The sequence below is a fragment of the Puccinia triticina genome, chromosome 16A (genome assembly GCF_026914185.1).
Source record: "Puccinia triticina chromosome 16A, complete sequence".
Lineage (NCBI taxonomy): Eukaryota > Fungi > Basidiomycota > Pucciniomycetes > Pucciniales > Pucciniaceae > Puccinia > Puccinia triticina.
The window spans coordinates 3752568-3779409 of NC_070573.1; the positions used below are offsets into that span (position 1 = coordinate 3752568).

The following is a 26842-nucleotide window of genomic DNA, read 5'->3' on the forward strand; positions in this document are numbered from 1 at the left end:
CAGCGCGCCGCATTGAAGGCATTATGCAAAGGGGGGTCAACAAGTGTAGCCCCTCAAACTGCGCAAGTGCAACAGCGGAGGGGGTGAGGACGAACCGCACGCTGCAAGTACAGCGGCAGAGGACGCCCTGGGGATTATCCGAACACAAAAGCACACCTTTTATATTCATCACCCAAGATCTACCATTGGTTAGCCCAATCTACATAGGCTTAATCTTCCGCCTTGACCAGCCTCAACCCGTGTCAGCAGCACTTGGCCTTGACAATGGCGCCACCGCCATGTCCCTATGACACCAGCACCACACCTGCCCCATGTCGCTATCAATACCAGGAAGACTCTTATTGGTGGGCCCTCAAACGACAGCAAACAGTCTTACAACCAGACCACATGTATTTTGTGTAGTGGGTTCTACTTGCAGGTTACTGTCTTGGATCAGGCTGAAAATTCAGCCACAACGTTGGCAAGGCAATCTGCCAATTCTGGTACGTTGCCTCTCCTCTGAGTCTCCTCCTCCGCGCGCGTACCTGACACTGACAGCCTTGGCCCTTCTCTCTCTCTGTGTCTGGGTCCAGCTGACCGTACACTCCCGAGCATCCCGTATCCTCCCCCTCACCGTACCACTGAGCATCTTCTGCCGCTGCCGCTGTTACCCTTGAAGCACAGCCGTTCTGAGGGCTCCAGCCAGCCTGACCTATCCCTCCATCAATGGAAGACAATCCTGATCTCATTAAGCCCAAAGAATGGACATCCAGCACCAAAGCGCAGCCACTTCCACCCCTGACTCATCTCTTTCGGACACACAAACATCCACTCAGCCTCCTCCCCTCTCTGGCCGACAAAATCATACCCACACCATTCTTCAAGTCCTCCAGAAGACCCCCTTAGTTCATTTATCGGGAAGACCCAAACCATGATTTCCAAGCACATGAGCAGATACCATTCAAGCGCGAAAACAAAAAGTATGTCAAGGAGGAGGCCCACGTGGAGGTCAACAACACTGCCAGCAAGCAGGACGAGCCGGCACTGCTCGAGCGGATGAAGTCCAAGAACCCAAGTCTGCACCCCATCCAGCCCGAGATCCTCCGCTCCCGCAACTCACTCACCCACAATATGGCCGCCAGGCAGCTTTCCCCTCATGGGAGAGGCTGCAACTTCGACCAGGCGGAGGGCCTCGGCAATTGACTCCAGAGATACAACACAGTGGTTGATCCGGCTTGGAAACCTGCAGCTCGCCTTTGGCGGCACGTTTGGCCAGCACGGCCACCATCGCCCGCGGGGCGCGATGATGACGGGCAGCAGCACGCTCAGCCGGCCCGCCAGCCTCGCCAAGTGCATCTCCATCTTCCTCCACTCGCACACTCACAGCCCTGCCGAGAAACCCAGCAAACCGGCGCCCTCTGAGCCTCCTCCTCCTACCCAGCCTTTCCCCGACTCCCCGCTCGTTGGAATACTTGACCCCCAAATCAACTCTCAGGACAAAATCCAGGAAATCACATCCACCCATCACCACCCTTCTTCTCCTTTGCCGCCCTCTCCATGAGATATCTTTCCCCCTCTACTTTTCTTGACCAACCCTCCCACCATCCTTGACCTCCTCCTTCTGTCACTCTCTCCACTAACACCCTCACGAAGATCTTCCTTCTCACAACCCTTTTTCAATCATTCTTTCGCTTCTTTTATGGGGTCGGTCGTCGTTTGTGCTGTGAATTATATATACGCTGCAGCGGAAGCAACCCGGCCAGAAACGGACGACCAGCCATCAGGCCGGTGGCGGCACGCGCGGACCGAGACCAAAACGACAGGCCGGCACAGTATCAGCATTACGACTGCTACCAGCCCTCACAGTGCCCGACAACATCACAGGTTGGAAAACCCCGACTCGCTCGGTCTCTGTCTGGTGGCCTAGCTAATCCCTACATTCTGCACCCAATCACGGTCGTAGATGAATCTCAGCTCTGTGCAGCTAAACGGACCGATTGCGTCCTGGTAGTCAACGAGGACGAGCATCTACGCAGGATCTTTACTGCCAAGGACCTGGCATTCAGGGTCAATCTTCCCATTCCGATCCGATCCAGCCCGCCAAACTGAGCTTTCTCTCCTATCTATTTGTCTCGCAGGTGATTGGAGATGGAATGGATCCCCACACGACCCCTGTCTCGGCGATCATGACCCGCAATCCAATGGTCACCATCGACACCACCTTGGCCACCGAAGCACTCACAACAATGGTCACCAGAGGATTCAGGCACTTGGTATTCCACCCCATCTCTCACCAGGAAGAGAGAAAGACAAGAAAAATCTAACGTGTTTCGGTCATCCAGCCGGTCTGTCACGATGAAGGAGACGTGATCGGACTGTTGGATATCACCAAAGTATTCCCCAAGTTGCTCGAGAAGCTCGAACGGGCCTGCTGCTCCTCGGAAAAGCTCTACGATCCAATTGAGGGGGTCCAGTCAGAGTTTGGCAACGGGACGCGCGGGGCGACGCCGGGGGCAGTGAACCCGCTGATGGTGTACGTCAAGGCGCTCCGGAACAAGATTTCCTTCCCCGATCTGGGCTTGATCCTCGATGCCCGGAAAAGCGCGGCAACGGTGGGCGTGAAGACGAGCGTCAAGGAGGCCACCATCCTCATGCGCATACCACACCACCGCCGTCTGTGTGATGGAGAACGACGGCAGGTGGATCACTGGGATGTTCACCAGCAAGGATATCGTCCTCCGCGTCATTGCCGCCGGGTTTGATGCCCACACCTGCAGCGTCGTCCGCGTCATGACCCTTCACCCGAGACGGCCCTTCCAAGCCTGAGCATCCTCTGCGCAAAATGTGTCTCTCTCTCCGCCCTATAATCTGTCATTATTTTTGTTTGTGTTGTTGTTTCTGTGGTGTGGTGTGAGCGCTTCTGTGCTTTATGTACTATTTTGTGTCCTCTTTTGGCGCCAATCCCCCCCCTCCGACCTTCCCACCTCCCAAAAAAGCACCCTTAATTCTCTCTTTGATCTTATTACATTTACTGCCGCTTTGTTATGCTCATTCCTTCTTTTTTTTTGGTGATCAAGTGCCTGACACCACACATTCCCCACATCTTTTTTCTCTCTCTATTTTATTTCTGGTCGTTTTCCTGTCATGATTCATTGCATGGACCGCGCGCATTAAAATTTATTGTGTCTTACTGTCACCATCACTTTTGGTAAAGGCTACCAAGGAATACACTTGAGGCAAGTCCCTTTGGGGGTGCATGAGGGGCCATGCTAGGAAATATAGCTGGTTGATGGGGATGGCAAGGGGTCAGACAAACACCCTGAACTTGCAGCGGCGTAGCCGCCTTGGACTCTAGTATCACTAATTTGATATTTTCTTGGTGTTTCTGCCACTATATCTCATCCCAGCATGGGAATCCTTCTGCCAGATGGTTTTCCAAATGTTGAAATGCCCCCAAAGATTCATTATGTACCTTTACTTACCACCAAACCCCAAATGTAGCAGCTACAGTCTGATCAGTTTCCAAATATCACTACTTTGGTAGTTTCTTGGTGTTTCTGCCACTATATCTCATCCCAGCTTGGGAATCCTTCTGCCATATGGTTACCAAAATGTTAACCAGCCCCCAAAGATTCATCTTGTACCTTTACTGAACACAAAACCCCCAAATGTAGCAGCTACAGTCCGACCAGTTTCCAAATATCACTACTTTGGTAGTTTATTGGTGTTCCTGCAACTATATCTCATCCCGGTGTGAAAATCCTTCTTCCATATGGTTACTAAAATGTTCACAAGCCCCCAAAGATTCATTATGTACCTTTACTGACCACAAAACCTCCAAATGTAGAAGCCACAGTCTGATCAGTTCCCAAATATCTCTACTTTGGTAGATTCTTGGTGTTTCTGGCAATATATCTCATCCCAGAGTGGGAACACTTCTTCCAGATGGTGATCAAAATGTTGACAAGCCCCCAAAGCTTTTTTATGTTCCTTTACTCACCACAAAAGCCCCACATGCCGCAGACACAGTCTGATCAGTTCCCAAATATCAGTAAGTTTTTAGTTTCTTGGGGTTTCTACCACTATATCTCATCCCAGGGTGGGAATTCTCCTGCCATATAGTCACCAAAATGTTTACATGTAGCTTTAATGAACATGAAACCCCCAAATGTAATATTGCAGGAGAATTCCCACGTTACAATGAGATATAGATTAGTGGCAGAAACACCAAGGAACTACCAAAGTAGTGATATTTCCAAGCTGATCAGACTGTAGCTGCTACATTTGTGGTTTTTGTGGTCATGCAAAGGTACACAATGAAACTTTGGGGGCTTTTCAACATTTTGGTAACCATATGGCAGAAGAATTCCCATGCTGGAATGAAATATAGTGGCAGAAACACCAAGAATCTACCAAAGTAGAGATATTTGGGAACTGATCAGACTGTGGCTTCTACATTTGGAGGTTTTGTGGTCAGTATTAAAGGTACATGATGAATCTTTGGGGGCTGTTTAACATTTTGGTAATAATATTGCAGAAGGATTACCATGCTGGGATGAGATATAGTGGCAGAGACACCGAGAAACTACCAAAGTAGTGATATTTGGGAACTGATCAGACTGCAGCTGCTACATTTGGGGTTTTTGTGGTCATTAAAGGTACACAATGAATCTTTGGGGGCCTTTAAACATTTTGATAACCATATGGCAGAAGAATTCCCACACTGGGATGAGATATAGTGGCAGAAACACCAAGAAACTACCAAAGTAGTGATATTTGGCAACTCATCAGATTATAGCAGCTGCATAATGGGTGTGACCCCAAACACCATATTTCTGGGTTTTAAATGCAGAACAATTTTCCAATGAAATTTTATGTGGAAATATTCCTCATTAATCCGTGGCTGAAAACAAAAGTAGATAAAAAAAAGAACCTGACAAAAATATGCTAAACCATGGTAAACTAATTTCAAAAAGGCCTTCTTTGCATGTAGCACTTCAAGTATGATGTGCAATATCTTCAGGAAGTTCAACCAACCAAATTAACAATGTGTGCAGGATGGTGTCATGAAAGTGGTCAGGGGTCAATGTTTTTCCTTTTTTGAAAAAAAGTAGGTTTGGAGACTTCTGATAACATCAATTGTTGAAGTAAAAAAAAAGAAAAAATAATTGAGACCCCTCAGCCACCCACGATTAATCCTAAAGCTTGCAATGTCTTTTTTCATGAAGAATTGAATGGTGTATGTAGAAATTTCTGAATGTTATCAGGCAAAAAAAAAAAAAAATCCTGTGGCTTGAAGCTAACATAGGGGGAAGGAGTGAGATTATAGAAGAGTATTAAGGAGACATGGAACAGAGACAAAGGTATCAAGAGGAATAAAAAAAAATGATCAATATAAATTGATCAATATACAACATTGCAAATTCATCCATCTTGGTAGTGATTGGTCATTGAGGTGTACTGTAATGTGGAGTCCCCTCAATGACCGGTACCGACTGGCCATTGAGGAGTCTCATACCTCTCACCCCTTGATGGCCGGTCCAACCAGTTGTTGAGAGGTTGAAGACCCCTCAATGGGTGGTCCGACCAGTCATTGAGAGATATGAGACCCCTCAATGGCCGGTGCAACCAGTCATTGAGAGGTATGAGACCCCTTGATGACTGGTCGGACTGACCATTGAGGGGTAATGTACTGTGGAGTCCCCTCAATGACCGGTTCAGACCGGCCATCAAGAGGTATAAATCTTCTCAATGCCGGGCTGTTCCGGTAATCAAGAAGTGTTACCTCCCTTGATGACTGCACAGACTGGTCATCAAGAGCTATGACTCCTCTCAATGACTGGCACAGACCAGTCATCGGAGAGGAGGAGTGAATCTGCTTGAGTCCGGTCTGTACGGGTCATCAAGGGGACTCCACAGTACATTTTCCCTTGATGGTTGTGTGAATCCCCCCGATACCACTACAGATTGGCATCAAGACAAGATGGAGACCTTGGGGAGGATGCCTCCCCGTCAAGTTTCCTTGGATCCAGAACATGTCTGGATGACCCTGACTGGTCATCTTGAGGATTCAAGCTCTCAAGCTGACCTGTAAACACTGAGATGAGTGTGTACAGGCCAGCATTGTGTCTACCCAGGTGCAGGGCCCTGACAACCAAAAGTTTTGGTTTGAAGGATGTCAGGGCCCAGGGTGTGTGAGCTTGGTCGGATACTTGAAGGGCTGGGGGGAGCTGTTTGTCCCCTCAGGGGATCTGGTTTGTCCACCCCTCCCTGAAGGCCCCCAATTTCATTTAAGTAGGCCCCTTCTTGATTTCAAAAATCAAAAATTCCAAACCCAAACAAAACTTTAAAATCACACAAAATAAGAAAATTTAAACTTTGAACTCACACAACACAAACAAATTTAAACTTTGAACTCACACAAAAAAAAAAAAACATTTGAACACAATCCAAACACACAAAAACATAACATAAAATCACACAAAAACAATAATTATATAAACTGAAACAAACCATAAACTCTGTAATGAAAAAAATACTTAATCTTTTTGAACTTAAGGAACAAAAATTTCGAAATTTTAATTCCTTCTGCCTGCATTTTCAATGAAATGCAGCATGAACCCATGAAGTCAGTTTCTGTGAAACTGTGGTTTTAATAAACTTGGATCAGACTGTAGCTGCTACATTTGGTGGTTTTGTGGTCAGTAAAGTTACATAATGAAACTTTGGAGGCTTTTCAACATTTTGGTAACAATATTGCAGAAGAATCTCCATGCTGGGATGAGATGTAGTGGCAGAAACACAAAGAAACTACCAACTTAGTGATATTTGGAAACTGATCAGACTGCAGCTGCTACATTTGGGGGTTTTGTGGTCAGTATTAAAGGTAAGTGATGCAACTTTGGGGGCTTGTAAACATTTTGGTAACCATATGGCACAAGAATTCCCATGCTGGGATTAGATATAGTGGTAGAAACACCAAGAAACTACCAAAGTAGTGATATTCAGAAACTGATCAGACTGTAGCTGCTACATTTGTGAGTTTTGTGGTCAGTAAAGGTACATAATGAATTTTTGGGGGCAATTCACTGCCAGCATGTTTGGCTGGGATGATGTCATCCCAGTTTAACTGGGATGCACTCAGCCAATTTAAAATGGGTTGATCTCATCCAATGAAATATAAAATCAAGGGGGGTACCTGTGAAGTCTTGCAGGTTTCTGGAAAACGGAGATGTGCGAGAGAATTAAGTTGGGGTTGTATTGCTGGGCACAAGGCCGCCTTTTATAGGCAAGAAGTCTACAGAGTAGCATAATGAGGCGGTCGAGTAGCACGAGAGGGAAGAGATATGTCCCATTGGATGGGACGGTACAAGATAAGAGTAAGAGACGGATAAGGACAAGATGGATGGCCGGACTTGTGGAAGTCCGGTAGTAACTATGTAACTAATATACAGGCTCAACATATATATAATAGGCGAGAGCGCCAAATAAAGTAAGGGAATACAACCTAGATGATAGAGGGATGCCGGTCTTGGTTACGACCGGTTCTGTAGATGCAAGGAAGAATCTCCGAGAGTGGCGGAATAAGGTTGAGAGCCCAAGAGCAGGCAGAAGAGAGGCCATCAGATGGCCGAAAATACCGTACCGGATAAGGCGAAGACAGCAGGGTCTTCACATACCTTGGATTTATATTTCATCAGTTGAGATCAACTAAGTTTAAATTGGTTGAGTTCATCCCAGTTTAACTGGGATAACCTCAACCCAGCCAATTATGCTGGCAGTGCTTTTAAACGTTTAGGTAACAATATTGCAGAAGAATTACTACTCTGGGATGAGATATAGTGGCAGAAACACCAAGAAACTATCAAAGTAGTGATATTTGGAAACTGATCAGACTGCAGCCGCTACATTTGGGGGTTTTGTGGTCAGTAAACGTACAGGATGAAACTGTGCGGGCTTTTAAACATTTGGGTAGTGTGGAACTCTCACGCAAGGCGTAAGCAGAGCTTGGAGGGGATATGCAAAATATCAAGGATTTGACAGTTTACACGGGTGCTTGAAGGGCTGCCCTCCTGCAATTAAGCTCTAGGAGATACACTATTAATTTAGTGTGGCGCAATCTTCCTGAATTTAGCTATGTAAAACTTGTTACTATTTAAACCTTGTAATATGTAATTTGGATGTAATGTTATAATTTAGAAGAGTTTGGCGTGATGAGTACTCTGGGAGATTCCTGAACTTAAATTAATAAGTCAGATTTTCGAGTCAAGTGAGAAGTTGAGGCAACATTTGATAAGGGGGCAATTTTATAAGGCAATGTTGGAAGGGGGCAATTTTTGAAGTGATGTCTGCTGAATGATATCAATTTTCATTCACTAATGCAAGCATGAGGGGGAAAAGAAAACAAGAAGGGTCAAAAGAGGCCTCCTTTTATAGGAAAAATCACGTCTGAGAGTGATTTACAATGTAGTGAAATAAATGTACTAATGGGGAAAGCTGTTCAATGTAATGTGAAATAATTGTACCAATTGGGAAAGATTTACATATGTAATGAAAACAATTTCCCCTTTTGGGTTATGATCACTTGGCTTGGACTAATTAGGAAGGAAAATTACGTCTAAGAAGTTATTTGCTACATGTGATTGAAGATCAAAGTGGGGAAATTTCTTATTGGGGAAAATATGACCTAATTCAGGTGATTGCCAAGATATGAGTGGTTTTTAAGTGAACTTGTGATAAAATAAACACCATGTGAAAATAAAATTGTGTACATGTGATTTCAAGGGTGTTCAGCGCTTTTGAGCGCTTTAAGATGAACAGTTCTTATGTAATTTGTATGTAAAAGCCTTATGAATTGTAAACTAAATTCTTCCACGCTTTTTGACGGTATGTACATAAATTTAATGTATGTGAAATGTATTTTTAACCTATTTTCAAAGATTTTTGGTTTTGATTGGTCTTACCACAGTAGCAATATCTTGGAATACTTCCCACGCTGGGATGAGATATAGGGGCAGAAACACCAAGAAACTACCAAAGTAGTGATATTTGGCAACTGATCAGATTGGAGCTGCTGCATAATTGATGTGACCCCAAATACAATATGTCTCGGTTTTATATGCAGAAAAATTTTCTAATGAAAATTTATGTGGAAATATTCCTCATTAATTTGTGGTTGATAACAAAAGTAGACAAAAAAAAAGAACCTGACAAAAATATGCTAAACCGTGGTAAACTAATTTGAAAACGGCCTTCTAACTTCAGGTATGATATGCAATATCTTCAGGAAGTTCAACCAACCAAATCAAAAATGTGTTCAGGATGATATCATGACAGAGGTCAGGGGTCAATGTTTTTCCTTTTTTTGAAAAAAAGTAGATTTGGAGACTTCTGATAACATCAATTGTTGAAGTAAAAAAAAAAAGAAAAAAAAATGCTGAGAACCCTTAGCCACCCTGGATTAATCCTAAAACTTGAAATGTTTTTTTTTCAAGAAGAATTGAATGGTTTATGTAGGAATTTTTGAATGTTTTTAGGTAAAAAAGAAGGAAAGATTCCTGTGGCTTCAAGCTAACACAGGAGGAAGGAGAGAGATTATAGAAGAGTATTAAAGAGACATGAACACAGACAAAGGTATCAAGAGGCATAATATAAAAAAAATTGATCAATACACACTATATTGATCAATATACAACATTGAAAATCCATCCATTTTGGTAGTGTGAACAGGTCCGGCTCATTGTCCATGTCTTTGACGTCAGATTCAGCAGGGCCCTTTGACGTTTTCTGCGCAGGTTTCTACCCACCCGTGGGCAGAACCAGAGGGGCCTCGTAAGGTTTTGGAACTTCATGCTTCTTTTGAGCCGGGTCAGCCTTGTAGGTTCCAGAGAAGGATTGAGATGAAATGGCCGGAGGGTACCAGGGATTAAGTGCGCCGCAAGTAGTGCAAAACTTTGAAGCTGCCACCACCACCGTGGCTTTAGGCTGAAAGGATGCAACCATGTCAGCTGGCTACTATGGCAGAGCCACCGTCACATAAAAATATGCAAATAAAATATAAAAAGTAGTTTTACATATGAAAGAGACATTATTACTCTTACATATGTAAAACTATGCAAAAACATTAAACACATATATAAATAATTAATCACTTCACTTTGTGTAATTAATAATTCAAATATTATAGAAGATTCTGATTCTACGGGTAAAATAACCTAGGGTACCTCACTTACATGTAACCTTAATTATTATCCCTTCCTTGTGTCAACTAACTTTAAAGTTTAAGCAAGTGCATCACACCCCGTGTGAATGCACTTGTATGCTTACATATCTAAGTACATATGTATACACCCAGTTCCAGTGACGTAACTGAGGTGTTGTGTATAGTTTAGAAGATGGCTTTATTTGTTGCGTGGCGCACCCAAGCCCGTGTGCTCTGGTGCCTAGATCTCAAGCCCGCACGCTTGGTGTACATATATGCATAATGCATAAACTAGCCCACAACCAAAGCGCTTGTGCTACCAGTAAGAGAGAATGGGCCAGAATATGCCCCAATAGCAATATTACATGTGTTATATGTCTTGTACACATGTAATTAATCACCAAACAAGATGTAATTACCACGTCATTCAATATGGAAACCTTCTAGACTGAAAAAGACTCTTGCAGCGTGCGCAGGAGAGACTAGAAAGCGCCCCAGCTTCTCCCAAGCCTCACTACACGTAAATTACAACTGTAGTAAATATGTAGAAGGGGTCAAATGAACTGGAGCATTTAATAAGCGCCTCCAGAACATGTATAAAGCACTGCTTGCATGTGTACAAGTTCACAGAAGCTAGTTCTAGTACCTTCTGTGGCACATTTCCACAGAAATGAGCGTCACAGAACCCCCAAACCAGCCCCTATGACCTGTAAAGCATGTGTAAAAACACGCAGAACCTCTGTAAATGGTCCATAGCAACCCTTGTATCCAAGCCCCAAGGTTCCGCGACCAACAGCGCCTTCTAGCGCAACCAAATTGCCTCAGAATTGGCCCACAAGTGTCCCCCTGTCCCCTGGGCGCCCCTGGAGGCCTGCCTAGGCTATAAAAAGGGACCTTTCTCTGCACAAAAAGAGATTCCACAGCTTTGAATTACATATTACAACTTTACCCGCCTTCAACAGCCTCAATATCCTGTGATTTGCCAGGTAAAATACCTACTTTTGTGATTTTCAGACCTAATTTCCGCCTTGAAGCTGTCAAGTAACCACCCTGCCCTCAAGATTACCTCCTCTGAGTGCCTTCAACTGCCCAAATTCACGTCTGAAGAACCTCAAGTGACTCCAGGGTCTTAGACTGGTAAGTTGCATCCCCTTCTCTTGAGATTCTACACCATTTCTTTCTGGGATTTGAAACACCCCTGTTTACAGGCCCCAGTTCTTTGGTCTTGAGGGATTAAACAACCCTGATTTATCAGGCCCCTCTTAAAATTAATTATATCAATTTTATTACGTCTAATGGGCCCAAATTGCCCTATCTTTACACCATAATTCCCAACTTTTACGTTGGAATTATCCCTTATAACTTTTTATTAGAGTTTTACAACTCTAATCTTTTGCTTTGCACCACATGTAGCTAGGAGGACAATATCCTTGGCATCACTTAGGCTGACAAACCATGTGTCTGATGGGTCAAGAGGAATCAAACGGAATCAGGGCCCCGTTGGGCAGAAAGAAATTGTTCCCTTTCTGCTTGACTAAATTGGCCTCCTTATCTTTAACTAGCTCCATGCAGTGTCCTGTCTTGTGGCCCTCCCAATGGCAGTAGTAACAGACTAACAGTCCACAAGCCTTGCGGGGCCCTCCCTGAGTGGCAGATGTTCCCTTTGCAACAAACTTCTTTTCCAGTTCCTGTTCAAAGGATCCAAGCATCCTAGAGATATTGTCAACCATTGCAGGTACCTTGTCCAAAACAGGGGCGTCCTCAGGGCACGAATCATCCTCCATCTTTTGCATGATGTCGTTTGCCGCCTTGAATTTAGACTGGGGAACTGGGACCAGCTCTGTTTTGATCTGCTTGGAAGTGAATGCCACTTCCTCTTCCATCTCCAACTTGACTGCTGCCCGCAGCTTGCTGAGCACAGGAAGGCAATATCTCCGTCAAGATTTTTGACAATCTTCTTTTCCTTGACTAGAAAGGATTTTATGCGCTGCTGGAACCCTGGGGAGAATGAAAAGAAAAAATGATCAACAGCTAGATCCTCCAAAGATAGGTGCTGATAGCAAATAAGGTAGGATAAGATGACATCAAACACGTATTTGAAGGAGCAGTATGCGTCCAGTGTAGAGATGCCGCCTTTGGCTGTCCACAAATCTTTAAGAGCTTGAAGGTCCACAACCGTGTAGTGAACTATATCCACCTGGCCCCAATGCTTGACCATCTGCTCATGCAGCGTTGCCTGAGACTTTGTTGCGTAGCCGCTCATGTCCCACACCGCGTCCTGGATGTCCTTGCTCCCAAGGAAAGAGGGAATCTGAAGGACCTTGTCCTTGTCCAACGCGCCATCAAGGTTGGCAGCCAGCTTGTACTTGCAAAGTGACACGTTGAAACGTGTGCCCGTAAATTTCAGATTACAATTTTGAGGCTTGATTTTGACCATTCTGCAAGATGGTGCCAAGTTCTGAGGTGTCTCCATGGTGATCTGGAAAAGACAAGAGGAAAAGACAATCAAGGAAGGCTCACGGCAGTGGCAATGTAATTTTTTTCAAAAAGGTAGCAGATAACCCTGGAGGTGCAACTATGGGAGGAACTTACTTTGATCCTCCTATGCCTCCGCTGCTGAACACTAAAAACAAGGAAGTCCAAAAATTGCCGAGACTGTAAATCTTGAGGTCACTGGTTTGATCCTGGCTTGGGGGACCAAATGTGGAACTCTGTCTGTGCGGGGGCCGGCGGCAGTTGTTGGGGGGATGGGTGTTCTTTGAGATGAATGCCCTCCGGGTTATTGGTGGGATAGAGCAATGAGGACCGCATTAGCAATGAGGTTTGGAAAGATTTTATGACGGCGTTGAGTGCGCCCCGGCGGCTTTGTTGTTAGAGGAAGGGAAAGAGGTTGGGAGAGGAGAATGAGAGGAGCTCAGAGGAAAGATCAATAAGATTCAGGATCACAATTTGGAGGGCGCCGGGTGAAGATCAGTAAACTCTGATGGATTTCCTAATGGGATCAGCTAGGTTCCATGCCCCCCTTCCAGTGAGTTTGTGGGCAAATTCAAAACCAACCCTCCACACTGAGCCCATCCAAAACCCGCAGTAATGAAACTGGAAACAAAAAACAAAACACACAAAGAAAAGAAAAAAAAAACACACAAAGACAACCAGCTGGAATACTGAAGGGGTCTTGAGGGTCTGCGCGCCGCGCCGCAAAGATCAAGATCTTGAGGAAGACTGGGACTTGGATCTTGATGTCTGGCTCCTAGGGGCTGCAACCAGCCGCACACCTGACAGGCAATAATGTGAACTGAGACTCCACGTGTACCAATGGTGGGCCAGCTACGCTAACCGTAGCGTTAGCGTGGCGTAGCGTAGCGGAATTCCGCTAAATTTAAGCGTAGCGTTAGCGGATTGTGCCTTCTCTGCGCTAACGCTACGCGCAAAGGGTGCGCAGCTAATTTAGCTGTTAGCGTAGCGTTAGCGCAGATGCGCGCAATTGCGCTAACACTACACACGCAGGGCGCAAAGGAGCGCGCGCTACGGTGCACCACAGTGCTTTTAGCTGAAAAAAAGGCCTTTTTTTCCGCTAAAAGCGCTGTAGCGTATTGACTCTAGCGGCGCTCTAACACTAACAAACAATTGGCACCCTGTTAGCGCTGCTGAAATGTAGCGCAGCGTAGCGGCGCTAACAACGCGCTAACGCTACTCAAAATGGGCGGGCGCTTTTTGCCGCTACGCTAACACTAAGTGGCCCTGTAGCGTAGTGTAGCGTAGTGTAGCGTAGCGGCCCACCGTTGCGTGTACCATGCAGCACACCACACCGTGTTTCAGCTGCTTTTTCAAATGCCCAAGTCAATCTCTGGCCCCTCTGGAACTACATACAATCCTAATGTCTTTTTCAACATTCCCCAAACTACCTGTGTTCAGAATTATTAACAGTAGTCTGGAAGATTTTGGTGGTTCCTCAAATATAATACTCAGGAACTGTGTAACTAGCTTGGAGGACCATCAACACACGACCATACAGTTTCTGAAGAATAACAAGTCAACTGAATGTAATAGAATTTACTAGCTGTGGAAATATCCTATCAACAATTGGATCCATCAAAGTTGCAACCCATCTGACCTACAGCTTGGGGAAATGGAAAAATAATCTAGCCCAGGATCCCTACTTGCTGAGAATATGGGATTAGGAAAAATGTTAACCACACTGGCCCTGATTCTAGCTACCAGTCATTTAGCCAAGAAATCTCAGATTGACAGCATCCAAAATCTCCCTGTTCAATTTGCTGCAACGCTTGTAATTTGTCCATTTTCCACCTTTTCAAACTGAGAAAACAAGCTCAAGATCCACTTTGTCAATGGAGCTTTGCCTTACTGTATGTTTCATGGACGGGAGTGAAGGCAGATTCAAAAGAAAGATCTCTTGTCCTCAATTGTTGTTCTGACAACCTATGACATTGTCAGAACCCCACTTCACACCAATCAAATAACAATTGAATTGCTTGATGTGTGTTGTTTAAGGATAGTCTTGGATGAGGCTCAGTAAGTTGCACTAAGCTTATATCACTTGTCATCAATTCATGTCATTCTGACTGTATAGAATATGTAGTATGATACACAATCCAACTGCCAACCAGACTGTCAACATTAAAAAACTTCAATCAAAATACATCCTGTGTCTTAACAGCACCCCATCTCAGAACAGACTGGTGGATGTCCAGAGCTTGATCTTGTTGCTGAAGATTTCACCTTGGGACCAGGAATGGGTCTGGAAGAAGCACCTTATCCCTGGAATGAATGTTGGTTTGCAGGATGCAATCACAACAATGAATAGGTTGATGGAAACTATATACTTGAGGCAAACAAAGGATGTACTCTTGAACCTTCCTACCAAGGTAGAAAAAGTCATAATTGTGAGCTTGGGTGAACTGTGGGAGAATTTGTCTTGCTGATTTCACCAAAAATTCATTCAGTGCTTTGGAAGAATTCAATTGTCTGGCTAGCCTTGGGATTTGACAGAATTCTTCCAACAGCTGACCAAGATTTGGCAATTCTGTACGTAATCACCCAATCTTTGCACGGCATGAAATTCATAATCCATGGAATTGGCAATGGCAAGACTCTGAAAAACTAGTGCATCTTGTGGAGAACCTGAATGAATTCTTGCAAGGCAAACAGGGTATTCAAAGACCCAAGGCAGTAGTATTCTCAAGCTTTGTTGCCTATCTTGAGATGTAAGTCTTACCCTATATTGTCTTGCATTCAAACAGAAGAAACATAAAAATGATGACATGTATTTATGAATTAACCAAGAATTGAAAAAGCACTCCAAGAGAAACAGCTTGGTTCTACATGGCTTTTAGGCAGCTTGGATTTGGGAAGACAAGATGAAAACCTGGCTCAATTTCAATCTGATCCAAACTGCAACATCCTCCTTGGTTCAATACAAGCAGCCGGGGTAGGAATTGATTTGCAGTGTGCTCAGATTGTCTATGTGATGGTGAGCATAAGCATTTCCTGATATAGAATTACATGATCTGATGATAATTTTGATGTTGAAGGAACCAAATTGGAATCCAGCAATGGAGGCTCAAGCTGTGGATTGTCTTTATTGCCTTGGCCAAACCAGCAAGTTTTATTTCTACCAACACCATGTACAAGGAACACTGGAAATGAATTTAAACCAAGTTAAAAACAGGAAGGGGGAATTGACATTGTATGACTTTTTCTCTTGTCATAAATAGGGGTGAAGTTGTTGACTTACTTTTTTTTTTGGTGGAATTTTGTTTTGATATTCAGGCTGAGTGTACCATCACATGGAAATGATGATTACCAGTTTGCACAGTTTCTAATGAGCAACATGTTAAATTAGGGTGTCATGAGAAGATCATGTACTTACAGCAACCTTTAGCGAAAGACAATAACTTTGGAAAATATATTTCTGGCTTGGGATAAAGCACTTTTATGTTGACATCGGACAAGGTGGCTAGATATTTGACTGCATAACAGCTGCGTGGGAGGTGGCGTGGAAAACTGCAGAAAGGTGCTGCTGATGTTGAAGATGTTGGTGAAGCACACTTTTTTTCAAGATTGAAGGAGTCTATAAATTGTTGTCCTTTGGTATTGTACATGGGTCCTGTGGATGTGAATGATATCAAGTTGACGTGCCAGGGTGTTGAAATCTTCTGATTGCCAGGGTAGGGAGATTCTTTTGAGTGTCTTGTCTGGGAAAGCCTTGGTCTCAGAACAGCATTGGATGTTATCAAAGAGCTCCATCTCAATTACTGATGGTGAGAGTTTTGAGAGGATGTCCTGTATGTGGTTCTGCAGCTTAAGATTAAAAAGAAAATTATGTTAAATTACAGCGCAGGTCCAGTTGACCTTCAACAAATTCCTTACTTGTGATTGTAGCTTGCATTTATTTTCAGATTTCTTTTTCTTATTCCTTTGCAGTGCAAAAAAACAGCCCAATTGAACACCTTCCAGGCAACCATGGAACCAGTGGTGTAAAATGCCAATCCAGAGGATCTCATCCAAGGAATTGTTAGGATCAATGTGGAATTTTTTAAATGCTCCAGCGCAAGAGGTGTCCTGCAAATGTTTGAGGATAAAATTTGAGAGGAGTTGGTTCCATTGGCTCGCCCAGGGTTGGTGCCAGGAAAAAGTAAAACCAGGAAAGTTGGCATGTTCTAGGTCTCAAAGTAATAACATAATCCTGTAGATTTGAGGACTCCTCTCTCATACTTTGGTAAGGGCAGTGGGTGGGACAGGGTCAATTGGGTTTGGCAAAATAGAGTTGGGGAGTGAATTGGCAATGTTGAGATGGTCTTGAGAGGGAGTCTGAATCCAACTATTGGATGATATTTTCAAATTCAGCTCAAATAGTGTCTGAGTTAAGGAATGTATACTATGGGAGGGAACCAGAGCGCAGCAAGGTCCCGTGGTCCATGGGCTAAGCCTGTAGTGACAACACCAGGAAAAAAAGTAGTCACTTGATGGCAAGTGACATGATGCAGATTTTTTCTCAGCTCCAACACTGCTCCAATACTGCTCCTCTTTACCAGCACATCTAGGGCTCACATGACAGGTGTCAGGATCAAATCACTCAATGTGATAAAATCAGCTGCGCCAGGACTAGTACAAAGCTGAGCATCACCTGGGCAAGGACTTGTCAAAAGGCTTTATTCAAATTCTGAGAGTGAGCTGCGTGAAAAAGCTGAGTATGAGCTGAGCAAAAAAGCTGAGTTTGAGCTGGGTACCAAAGCTGAGTATCAGCTGGACAGAACTGAGAATCAGTTGGGCTCATCAAAAACTGAACAGGACCTCCTTGGTAAATTTTGGAAGTTGAGGAGATGGTTGGGAGATTGGGGTAGATAGTGAATAGATATTGGATAGATGGTGGGTAGCTAGCTGGAGCTGATGTGATGTCACATGTCATCAACTGAATATTTTATTTTCCTGGTGTGCAAGTCCTGGCAAGCGTCACTAGCACCTCCCTTCCCCTAGGAAGAGGCAAGCCACGTGTAGTCTAGGGGACTGGCACACAGGCATTTGTGGGTGCCTCAACAGCTGTAGCTACAGCAACAGAGACGCCAGGCCTACGTGGCACGTGGCTGTGCTACCGGCCCAAGGACGGTCCCAATGGGACGAGGTTGGCGCAGAAGACATAAATAGAAGGTACCTCACAGGCCCTTCTTGTCTCTCCAGCTCCATCCTCTCCCATCAAACCTGAGCATCCAATTGTTTAAACTTTCCACTTTTTCCTTCTTTTTGGCAAACTCTTAAAGTGCAAATTTTTCAAAAAAGCATCCCTACAAACTCTATTGCTTTATTTAAAAACCTAAAGAACCATGAACAACAGCATCACCCAGTTAACCAAAAAATTCTGGGCAGCAGCCTCTGGCTCAGACCACAACGCCAGCAGTGCTGCTACAGCTCATGGCAGCAAGGTAAATCCAGACAAGAGAAACCCAACCCCAGACTCCCAGGAGCAGTTGGAAGACCAACGGCCAACCAATGGCCAGTCAGGCTCCCAGGATCTGGCCACAGGGAAAGGAGTGTTGAAATGTATGCTTCAAGCCGCATTTGAGTTATTGCACATGCATATGGAAGCATGAATATCAAGTATTCAAAAGAATTGTGTGTTGTGGGATTGGAAACCAAAACCTTCTACATTCATGAGAGCTGCTCTTATACCACTGAGCTAAACACACAGTTGGTCTTACTGGTGCTACTTGTATATCTAAGTATATTAAATCCACACTTTTGTGGTTTTTTGGTTCATGGGTTTCCCCTACCCCTTTCTCAAATAGTCACAAAAGTGGCATTATAAGGGGAAACCCATCCCCAAAAGTGTGCCATTGATTTGCTAGATGTCCCCAAATTTGACTTTTCCCCCATCCCTTTTTTTCAGGCAGAAGTATGTTTGACTTTGCTGCCGTGAAAAATTCATTTTAAGTCCCCAAACATATATATGCCTTGGACTGGTCTCCCAATTCACAAACCGTGAATGTAAAGAGGCCGGCGTTATCCCCCTTGTCCTGTTGCAATTGCAAGGGGAGAGAGGGGGCAAATAGGATGCCAAATGGCAGATAAATATTTATGCAAATTAAATGCTCATCTTGCGCAAACTCGGCAGCGAGTTAAAAAAAAATTTTATGAGTTGTCTGAGCCTGTGCAACTGCCCCAGGTGAGCACAACACTTTTAACACCCGCTCGGGCCTATGCAAGTGCAAAAGGCGGAGGGGAACAATCAGCCTGCGCAAGTGCGGCAGGGGATCGAGAATCTAACTTGACCCTCTCGGGTCCCCGCAATTGCTCGGGACGGAGGGGGTTAAGGATGGGTTCAGCTCAGCCTCTGCAAGTGCCAGAGGGGAATTGGCCCGTGAGGGATATTTGCTGCACTAAGGTCCCTTCTCTTTATGCACTTCTGGCGACTTGTGCCCCCCTCAACGTCGTCACCCCCTCAGTTCTGAAACAACTAACCTGTTCTGTTTGGGTGGCATCAGACGCGAGGGGATTGTCCTGCTGAGGTTGCCCCTGGGTCTTCTGAAATTGAGGTCTTGCGCCACCTACCATGTTTCATGTTTGTGTTCGGCGTTCACCCGATTTGCTGATGTATGTAGTCTGGGCAAGGATTTTCTGACATGTCGCTATCTTTTCAACCAGCCGACGGGGGCCTCGGCAACAAACCTATTGTGTTACCCTGCGGTGACATCTTGCATTCCTCGGCATAAAGAATGCTGTCTCCAAGTGGGTGTTCCTTTTGCCCAACGCCGGAGGTTACGTTTCGCCCTCCCGTCCGCCTCCCAGCCTCTCTTGAGACCCACCCGCTCCGCCTTTCACGGCGGATTCCGCTTCAATGCAATGGTCAATTAACCTCCGCACCAAACCTTCATGTCGCTCTGGGGATTCAATCGGGAAGGCGGTTTCATTTCAAACACGTCTCGAGTAAGATGGCAAGTGGCCTGACTACCTGAGATACAGGAAGACGCTCCGATTATGCTGAACGTGAAACACTCTCCGTATCTCGAGATTCATCACTGGCAGGCGCCTCTGCCCCCTCAAGTTGCCAGTCTCACCAAGGACTTGTACTGAGGCAAAACTCGCGCACTTTTTGCCCAATTACGTGTTTGGGTTTTGGCAAGCCCCTTTGTGGATTTTGTTGCTGGGCGGAACCGGCGAGTCGGTGTGGAACTCCGACCGGTGCTGGGCCGTCGGCAGTTACTGGAAGGGAATGTTGCGCTGTGCGCTGCCTTCGCGGTGGTCCGGGGGAGATTCTAGGATTCGAGAGATAGCGGAATTTTTGGGGGGGGGATTTTGGTTTGAGACGACGAGAGGTAGATTCCCGTCGGCGGTAGTTTGTTTGTTGAGAATCTGGGGAAAAACCGGCGAACTGGACCGGGGAACAGTGATCTTAAGAAGAGGAATCTGGAAAAGGATCGGCGCGGGGCTGAGAGGAGAAACTCAGAAGCTCCGCGAGTATATCGGTGAACAAGGATCAATAAACTTTTAGATTCGAGTTGATGAGATGATCTGACAAAGAAAATTTTTGGTTCAGACAAAATCCCATGCCGCCCCATCGTCTGAGTTTGAACTGAACTCAGACTCCGGGGACTGCGACATGCTGCGGACAAGTCATCATACACCCGCGCGCACAAGCGCGCAACAACAACCAAGAGAAATAGGAGGAAAGAAAACAAACGCAGAAGTAAGGAAAACACAGTGATATGAGGCAGAAGGAAAGAAACTACAAGCAAAGAAAAGAAGAGGGTAAACAGAACACACAGACCAGAACAAACAGAGAGAACAACAAAAAAAACAAAACAAAAAAAAAGAAACAGTGGATAAAAACAGAGAGATAAACCCACAGCAGGCGCTGTGTTAGGACCAAGAAAGGTGAAGAAATCTGGGGAACTGAGAGGGAGTAGGAATGAAAGGCTGATAATCTTGAAGATATTGAAGGGAAGTTGATTTATTGAAGCTTGGAAAACCAGGGAGAAGCTTGAGTCTTGATGATCTTGCGGTCACTGCGCCTGGAATAGGGAAATGATTGAAATCTAGGCGCGCCGCTGGCACCACAAGATTGATCACCACATCTCCTCCACGATTGCAGTCTGTCCCTATACTGCGCGCGCTGCGCCGCGGACGAGAACAAGAGAGTTGAAAGGGAAGCAGGGATTCGATGATTGGACCTGGAGGACGGAAAGAAAATGGGGGGGGAAGAGAGGAAGAGAGAAGGAAGGAATCCGAGACCCTAAAGGAAAAAAAAACAAACGGCCACCACGGCGAGGCTCACAAGTGTGGCTGGAGTAGGGTTTTCGACACGTGACGGTAGTAACTACCCGGAGATGCATACCAGGAGAGGAACTTACTTCTGGTCAGGAAAGTCCTCGCGCGAATAAAACCTCTTAACCTGATCGGCCGCGAAACGCCGCTTCAATTCAGTGCCATCGAGTTCCGTCAGAACGTAAGAGCCGCCATCCACCTGTTTTACGACGCGGTAGGGCCCATTCCAGCAATGGGCGAACAATTGACCCCACTGCGTCTCCAGGGACCTATTGAAAGCAAGGACTTGATCTCCAGGCTTGAGCGGCTCACGAATTCGCGCCGAGTTCTTCTCCTCCCAGTATCGTAAGGAATCACCGCGAGCGTCCATCATCTTCCTGTAAGCAATCCCGCGCGTCTCCTCACTGCGTTCCAACTGAACGGAGCGCGCGACAAGAAGGTCCGCCGTAGTCTTCACGGCGTCCCAGTCGACACCAAGGTAAGATTCGATCTCTAGATCCAAAGGAAGGACGGCTCGCTGGCCGAAAACTAGCTCGTAAGGGGAATAACCGGTCGTGCGTTTGGTGGAAATACGGTCGGAAAAGAGAACCAATGGCAAGTACTTGCGGCAGTTTTTCCCGCTCTCGCCAGCCAATTTAACCAGGGCAGACTTCAGGGGACCATGGCCGCGCTTGACCATGCCTTGCCCTTCAGGGTAATAAGGCGTAGAGACTCTGTGCTGTCCCGGAAGCGCGCGCAGCATCTCTGCCAACGCGCCACCAAACTCGGATCTGCCGTCCGTTGAATACGAGCGCGCCAGCCCGTAGCGCATCGTCCAATTCTCCTGGAGGAAGGCCGCCACCGCCTCCGATGTGAGGTTATTCAGGATCTTGGCCTCCACCCAACCCAAGAAGTCATCGCGAGCCACAATGAGGTACTTTGCGCCGCTAGCCTTGAGGTGTACGGCGTCCATGGAAACGCGTCCAAAGACTGTTGACTCGCCGGAAGGGTAGCGCAGCTCCTGTGGTCGCCTAAGATCCTTCTTCTGGCAAGCTTCGCAACTCTGGCACCAACGCATGACGGATTGCTTGAGTGATGGCCACCAGAAACGCTCGGAGACCCGACGATAGGTCTCAGCCGTGCCACAATGCCCCAGGCCTTTGTGTAGCTCTGCCAGAATTGATTCCTGTTTTGACGGGATCGTGACAACGATTTGAGAGAGAGGACTGCCTCGCTTCATGAGACGGCCTGCTTGTAGAAAGAACCCCGCAGATCGACGCTTCAAGGCGCGAAACTCGTCGTCGTCCGACCCTTCGGGCCTGGCCAGCGTAGCTAGGAAGATTTCCATACGGCACCAGAACCCTTCCTGGTAGCCGGAGTAGCCTGTTTTGGAGTTGATGGCAAAAGAGTAAAGCGGTTGGATTGCTGGAAAGTCCTCATCGAACTCAGAAGAAGGGGGATCCGATTCGTCCTCGCCTTGAGGGCGCCTTGAGAGACCGTCCGGCATAGTGAAAGACTTGCCGGGCCGATGAACCACATCAAAAGAGAAGAGCTGGATGAACGCCACCCAGCGCGTCATAGGAGCGTTAGGGAGGCTCGGCGCGTTAATCATCTGGATAAGGGACTGCGCGTTGACCTGAAGCTCAAAATGCTGTCCCCACAAGGTAGTTTGCAGCTTCTTGAGGATTCTAGCGACGCCACATAGTTCCAATTTTGACTGAGAGTAACGTGACTCAACGTCGGAAAACAATAACGACTCGTAGAGCGCGGGTCGGTCCAACCCGTTGGAATCTTCTTGAGTGAGGACCGCGCCAGCCGCGTGGAAACTAGAATCTACGGCGAGCTTGATCTTTCCCGCCTCTGGCCCGTAATCGATCTTGACCAGGACAATGTCCTTCCCGACGATCAGCTTTAGCTCCTCGAACGCATCCTCACAGTCCGGGGTCCAAACAAAATCCGCGTCCTTACGCGTCAGACGACGAAGTGGCAGGCAAAGCTGAGAGAGGGAGGGGATGAAAATCCTGACATACACGACCACGCCCAAAAACCCGCGGACCTCCGTCGCGTTAGCCGGCGTGGGCCAAGAGAGAATCTTGTTGACTTTGCTCTTCGCCATACAACGGCCTTCCTTGCAAACAACATGGCCCACTATTTCCAGGGCCGGAACGCATGCCGCCAGTTTAGTCGCAGAAACTGTAAGGCCGGACTCCTCAATACGGAAAAGAACTCACTCGAGCGTTTCGGCGTACTCCCAGATGAAACGGCGTATGGTGGGATGCCAATCCAGAACCTCGTCGTTGTAGTCAGAGACTGGGCCCTTGATGCCCCCATCATCTATGAAAATTCCCGCGTGATCCGGAATCTTGTCTTGAAGAATCCAGACCATCTGGGCCTGATACACAGCAACAGAGTTTGTTGCGCCTTGAGGGAGTCTAGTCAGCTGGAAACGTCCGAGCGGCGTGTCAAAAGTCGTAAGAGGGCGAGAAATGGGATGCAGAGCGCGCTCGTCATAGCCACCCATAATATCCCCTAGCCCGTAGCACGCGCGTCCGGAAAATGACTCCACGAATTCTTCGGTCGCAGGGGGTACGCCCGCATCTCTGATCGTGACTTTGTTCAAGGGTTGCAGGTCATGAACGATCCGGAGCTTGCCATTACTTTTCAACACGCAGAAAACGGGGCTGGTGTAGCTCGACGTCGACTGCTCATACAGGCCAGTCCGCACTCGCTCCCTTATGATCCGAGTGTATTCGTCCATCTTAGCCGCTGGGATGGGAATTTTCTTCTTCTGCCAGGGTTTGTGCTCGATGACCGGGATGATGTAGGGGAGGCCATAAGATTCTTTAAGAAGTCCGCACTGTGATTCATCGAAAGCTATTGCCAGACTACGCTCCGCCAGAACGTTTTTGATAAGATCCAGCTCAGCGGGACGCAGCCATCCTGGCGGCCCGAAGTTTACGTCTTGAAGGCTCTCGGCAGTGACTCGCCCACGCGGAACGAACGGGCCCGCAAGAGACCTAGGGAGTCCTCGATAAGGATCCCGCGACAAGGGTGGGCGCTGGAGCGGAGGGTTGAGTTCCTGGGGCATGGGTTGATTCACCGGCCGTATCTTGCGCGCCACCGGTTTGTATTTAGCGGCAAAGACGAGGAAGTCGCCGTTTCGCCAGGAATCCGCGAGAGTTGCTTGAGCGCGCTGACTGAGGCTATGCTCCAACAAGAGTCCAGTTCGATGCTCCCTCTCGCTTTCGAACGCCGACTTTTCTGAGAAGGAGAAACCAAACAAAGACTTGTGGCTCACGAGTGTGGCTAAAGTAGGGCTTTCACAACGTGTAGAGATACCCTCGGAGGTGCAACTATGGGAGGAACTTACTTTTAGTTCTCCCAAGCACCACGACGCACCGTATTCACCCTCCTCATTAACCCTAGCGAAGGGGTCCTTGACAAATAGTTTCACCTCATCACGGAGGATCATTAGTTTTACCTCGTCGCGGAGGCTTGGAAGTTTAGCCTCATTGCGGAGGGTCTCGAAAGACGGAATTAGATTACCCTCGTTGCGGAGGACCTCAATGGGTAGGACGAGTTTATTCTCTTTGCGGAGACGTGTTTTGGAAGGTAGTTTAGTCTTGTCTTGGAGACAAGCCAAATCGGGGCGCTGAGTTTGACCGTAACTGAAAAAGGAACCAACAGGTTGCGGGTGGCTCACGAGTGTGGCGGAACGTAGAGCTTTTGACGAGAGAGTGGCATCCGGCCCGGAGGTGCATAATTGGGAGGAACTTACTTTTAGTTCTCCCATCCTCCGCGGGGCACCTAAAATCTCCTCCACAATTGAACCAGAAAACTCGCACCCAGAAGACGCCGCCGCGCTTGAGTCGGCTCGAGAAAAACACGCAAAGCTTGCTGGCTGAGAAAATCTTGAGGCACGAGGAGTTGAAATGATTGAAAGGCTGAAACGTCCGGAAAGAGGATCAAAAGAAATGTTTTCTGAATTTGATTGATTTTCTTGATGTTTTTTGGTTTTGTTGGTCTTGAAAGATGACGATGGAATAGGAAACTGAGAGGAGACAGAAGAGAAATAACCGTGAGACTCTAGAAATGAAGTTGATCCAGCGGCCGGACCGCGAGACTCTAGATTAGATCCGCCGCATTCCGGGTCAACTTCTCCTATAAAAAATGCCGGCCTTCGACAGGGTCTTCGCGAGCCTTACCCTTCCAAGTAAGGACCGCCTTGCGCCCGTTACCCGGAAAGTTGCGCTCCCAGCGGCCTGAATCCACTGAGCAAAGAGAGATCTCAATTCTTCGGCCGGTTGCGTCCGGGATGAGGATTCTCTCTCCAGTCTGACCAGAGAAATCAAGTGTGGCGTCGAAATCCATGAGAAAAGGTCTGCCCAAAATGATGGGACCGTCCATCCGGGTGATCCAAAATTGGCAAGTTCCGACGATAGACTTGCCGATTCTGATAGGGACGTCCTCTGCAACGCCTACCAACTCGCAGGCCTGATTACCGATTCCATAGACCGCCGAACTGAAGTTGACTCAAGGGCTGAGGTGAAGCTTTGTTGCCTTGGCATCTAAAATCAAGTTCAGTTGGGAGCCTGAATCTACAAGGGGAGCTGCGTTACCCTCGTCCTCGCCGAGAAGGCATGGGAGGTACCCCAACGGGCACGAGTAAAGGCGGTTCTCCTCTCTTGGGGGATCCGGAGAGTCTTCCATTAGAGTACCCAATGAGACCTTCAATTCACCTGCTCCCACCTCCACTCGGCGCCGAGAGACCCACTTCTTCATGCCATCTGCGACTGCCGGAGAGATGGCGAAAATCTCCGAGACCGTAAGTGTTGGAACCATGAGATCGGATATCTTCTTAAGTACTCCATCAACAGCATTCGGATGATCCTTTGCAATTCCTCGCTCAAAACGGACCTTGGGAGCACTTGGCTCTGCTTTTGCTGCTGGCAAGGAAGGCGTAGGGCCTGCAACAGCCGGATCCTGAGGTAGCGATGCCGTGCCCCGATCGAACAGCTCGGGCTCCGAATCCATTTCCTCCTTTTCCGATCCTGGGCTCTGAGGACGGGGCCTGCTGGCTGGCCTCTTTGCTGCTGACGGAGGAACCGCCGGTGCCTTATAGGGATTAGGCGCCTCGTGCTTCTTGCGCGCTGGATCAGACTGATAAGAGCCGGAAAAAGACTGCGACGAAACTGCTGGGGGATACCAGGGATCTAAGGTGCCACAGGTCGTCCAAAACTCTGTCTCCGCCACATTCGTCTTAGGCTGGTAGGATGCAACAACATGGCGGATGGGGCGCGAGGAGTCGAACGGAATCAGGGCTCCATTGGGAAGGAAGAAGTTTGTTCCCTTCTGCTCGACCAACTTATCGTCTTTGTCCTTCTTCAGCTCAAAACAACGGGCCGTGCCGTGGCCCTCACGATGACAGTAGTAGCAGACTAAAGGGCCGCGAGATCCAGAAGAGAGATTTGGCGGCAACGGAGTCGCCGCAAGTTCTTGCTTCAGCCGCTGTTCGAAGGACTGCAGCATCCGCGTCAGGTCGTCCACAGTAACAGGGGCCTTTGACTGATCCGCCGTTTCCTTGGGTCGGCGATCCGCCTCCATTTTGAGCATCACGTCGTTGGACGCCTTGAAAGGTCCAGGAACCGGATTTGAAGATCGGGAATCCTCGAAAGTCAAAGCTGTCTGTGTCTCCATCACGGTGGTAACGGCGGCTTTGAGTAGTTGAAACGACGGAAGCCGGAAGCGCTTATCCAGAGTCGTCACCATGGCCTTCTCCTTGATGAGTTGCGCCCGGATCCGCTCTTGAAAAACCGACGAGAAGGCTTGGTAGTACTTCTTCCTCAGCTCCTCCTCGGAGTTGATGTGATTTTTCAGGACTAGATAGGATTGGATAGGCTCCCA

General features: G+C 47.1%; 1 protein-coding gene across 1 annotated transcript in view; it reads left to right on the forward strand.

Annotated features, from left to right (window-relative positions):
• Window positions 1-1135: 1135 nt before the first annotated feature.
• PtA15_16A353 (uncharacterized protein) overlaps window positions 1136-26842 on the forward strand; it is a gene marked incomplete at both ends in the record, with an annotated part of 71178 nt that continues 45471 nt past the window's right edge. The window contains 5 exons of the mRNA XM_053164034.1: window positions 1136-1441; window positions 1725-1863; window positions 1943-2046; window positions 2118-2252; window positions 2322-2678. Of these exons, the coding sequence (XP_053028000.1) occupies window positions 1136-1441; window positions 1725-1863; window positions 1943-2046; window positions 2118-2252; window positions 2322-2678 (1041 nt within the window). The remainder of the gene's footprint in view (window positions 1442-1724; window positions 1864-1942; window positions 2047-2117; window positions 2253-2321; window positions 2679-26842) is intronic.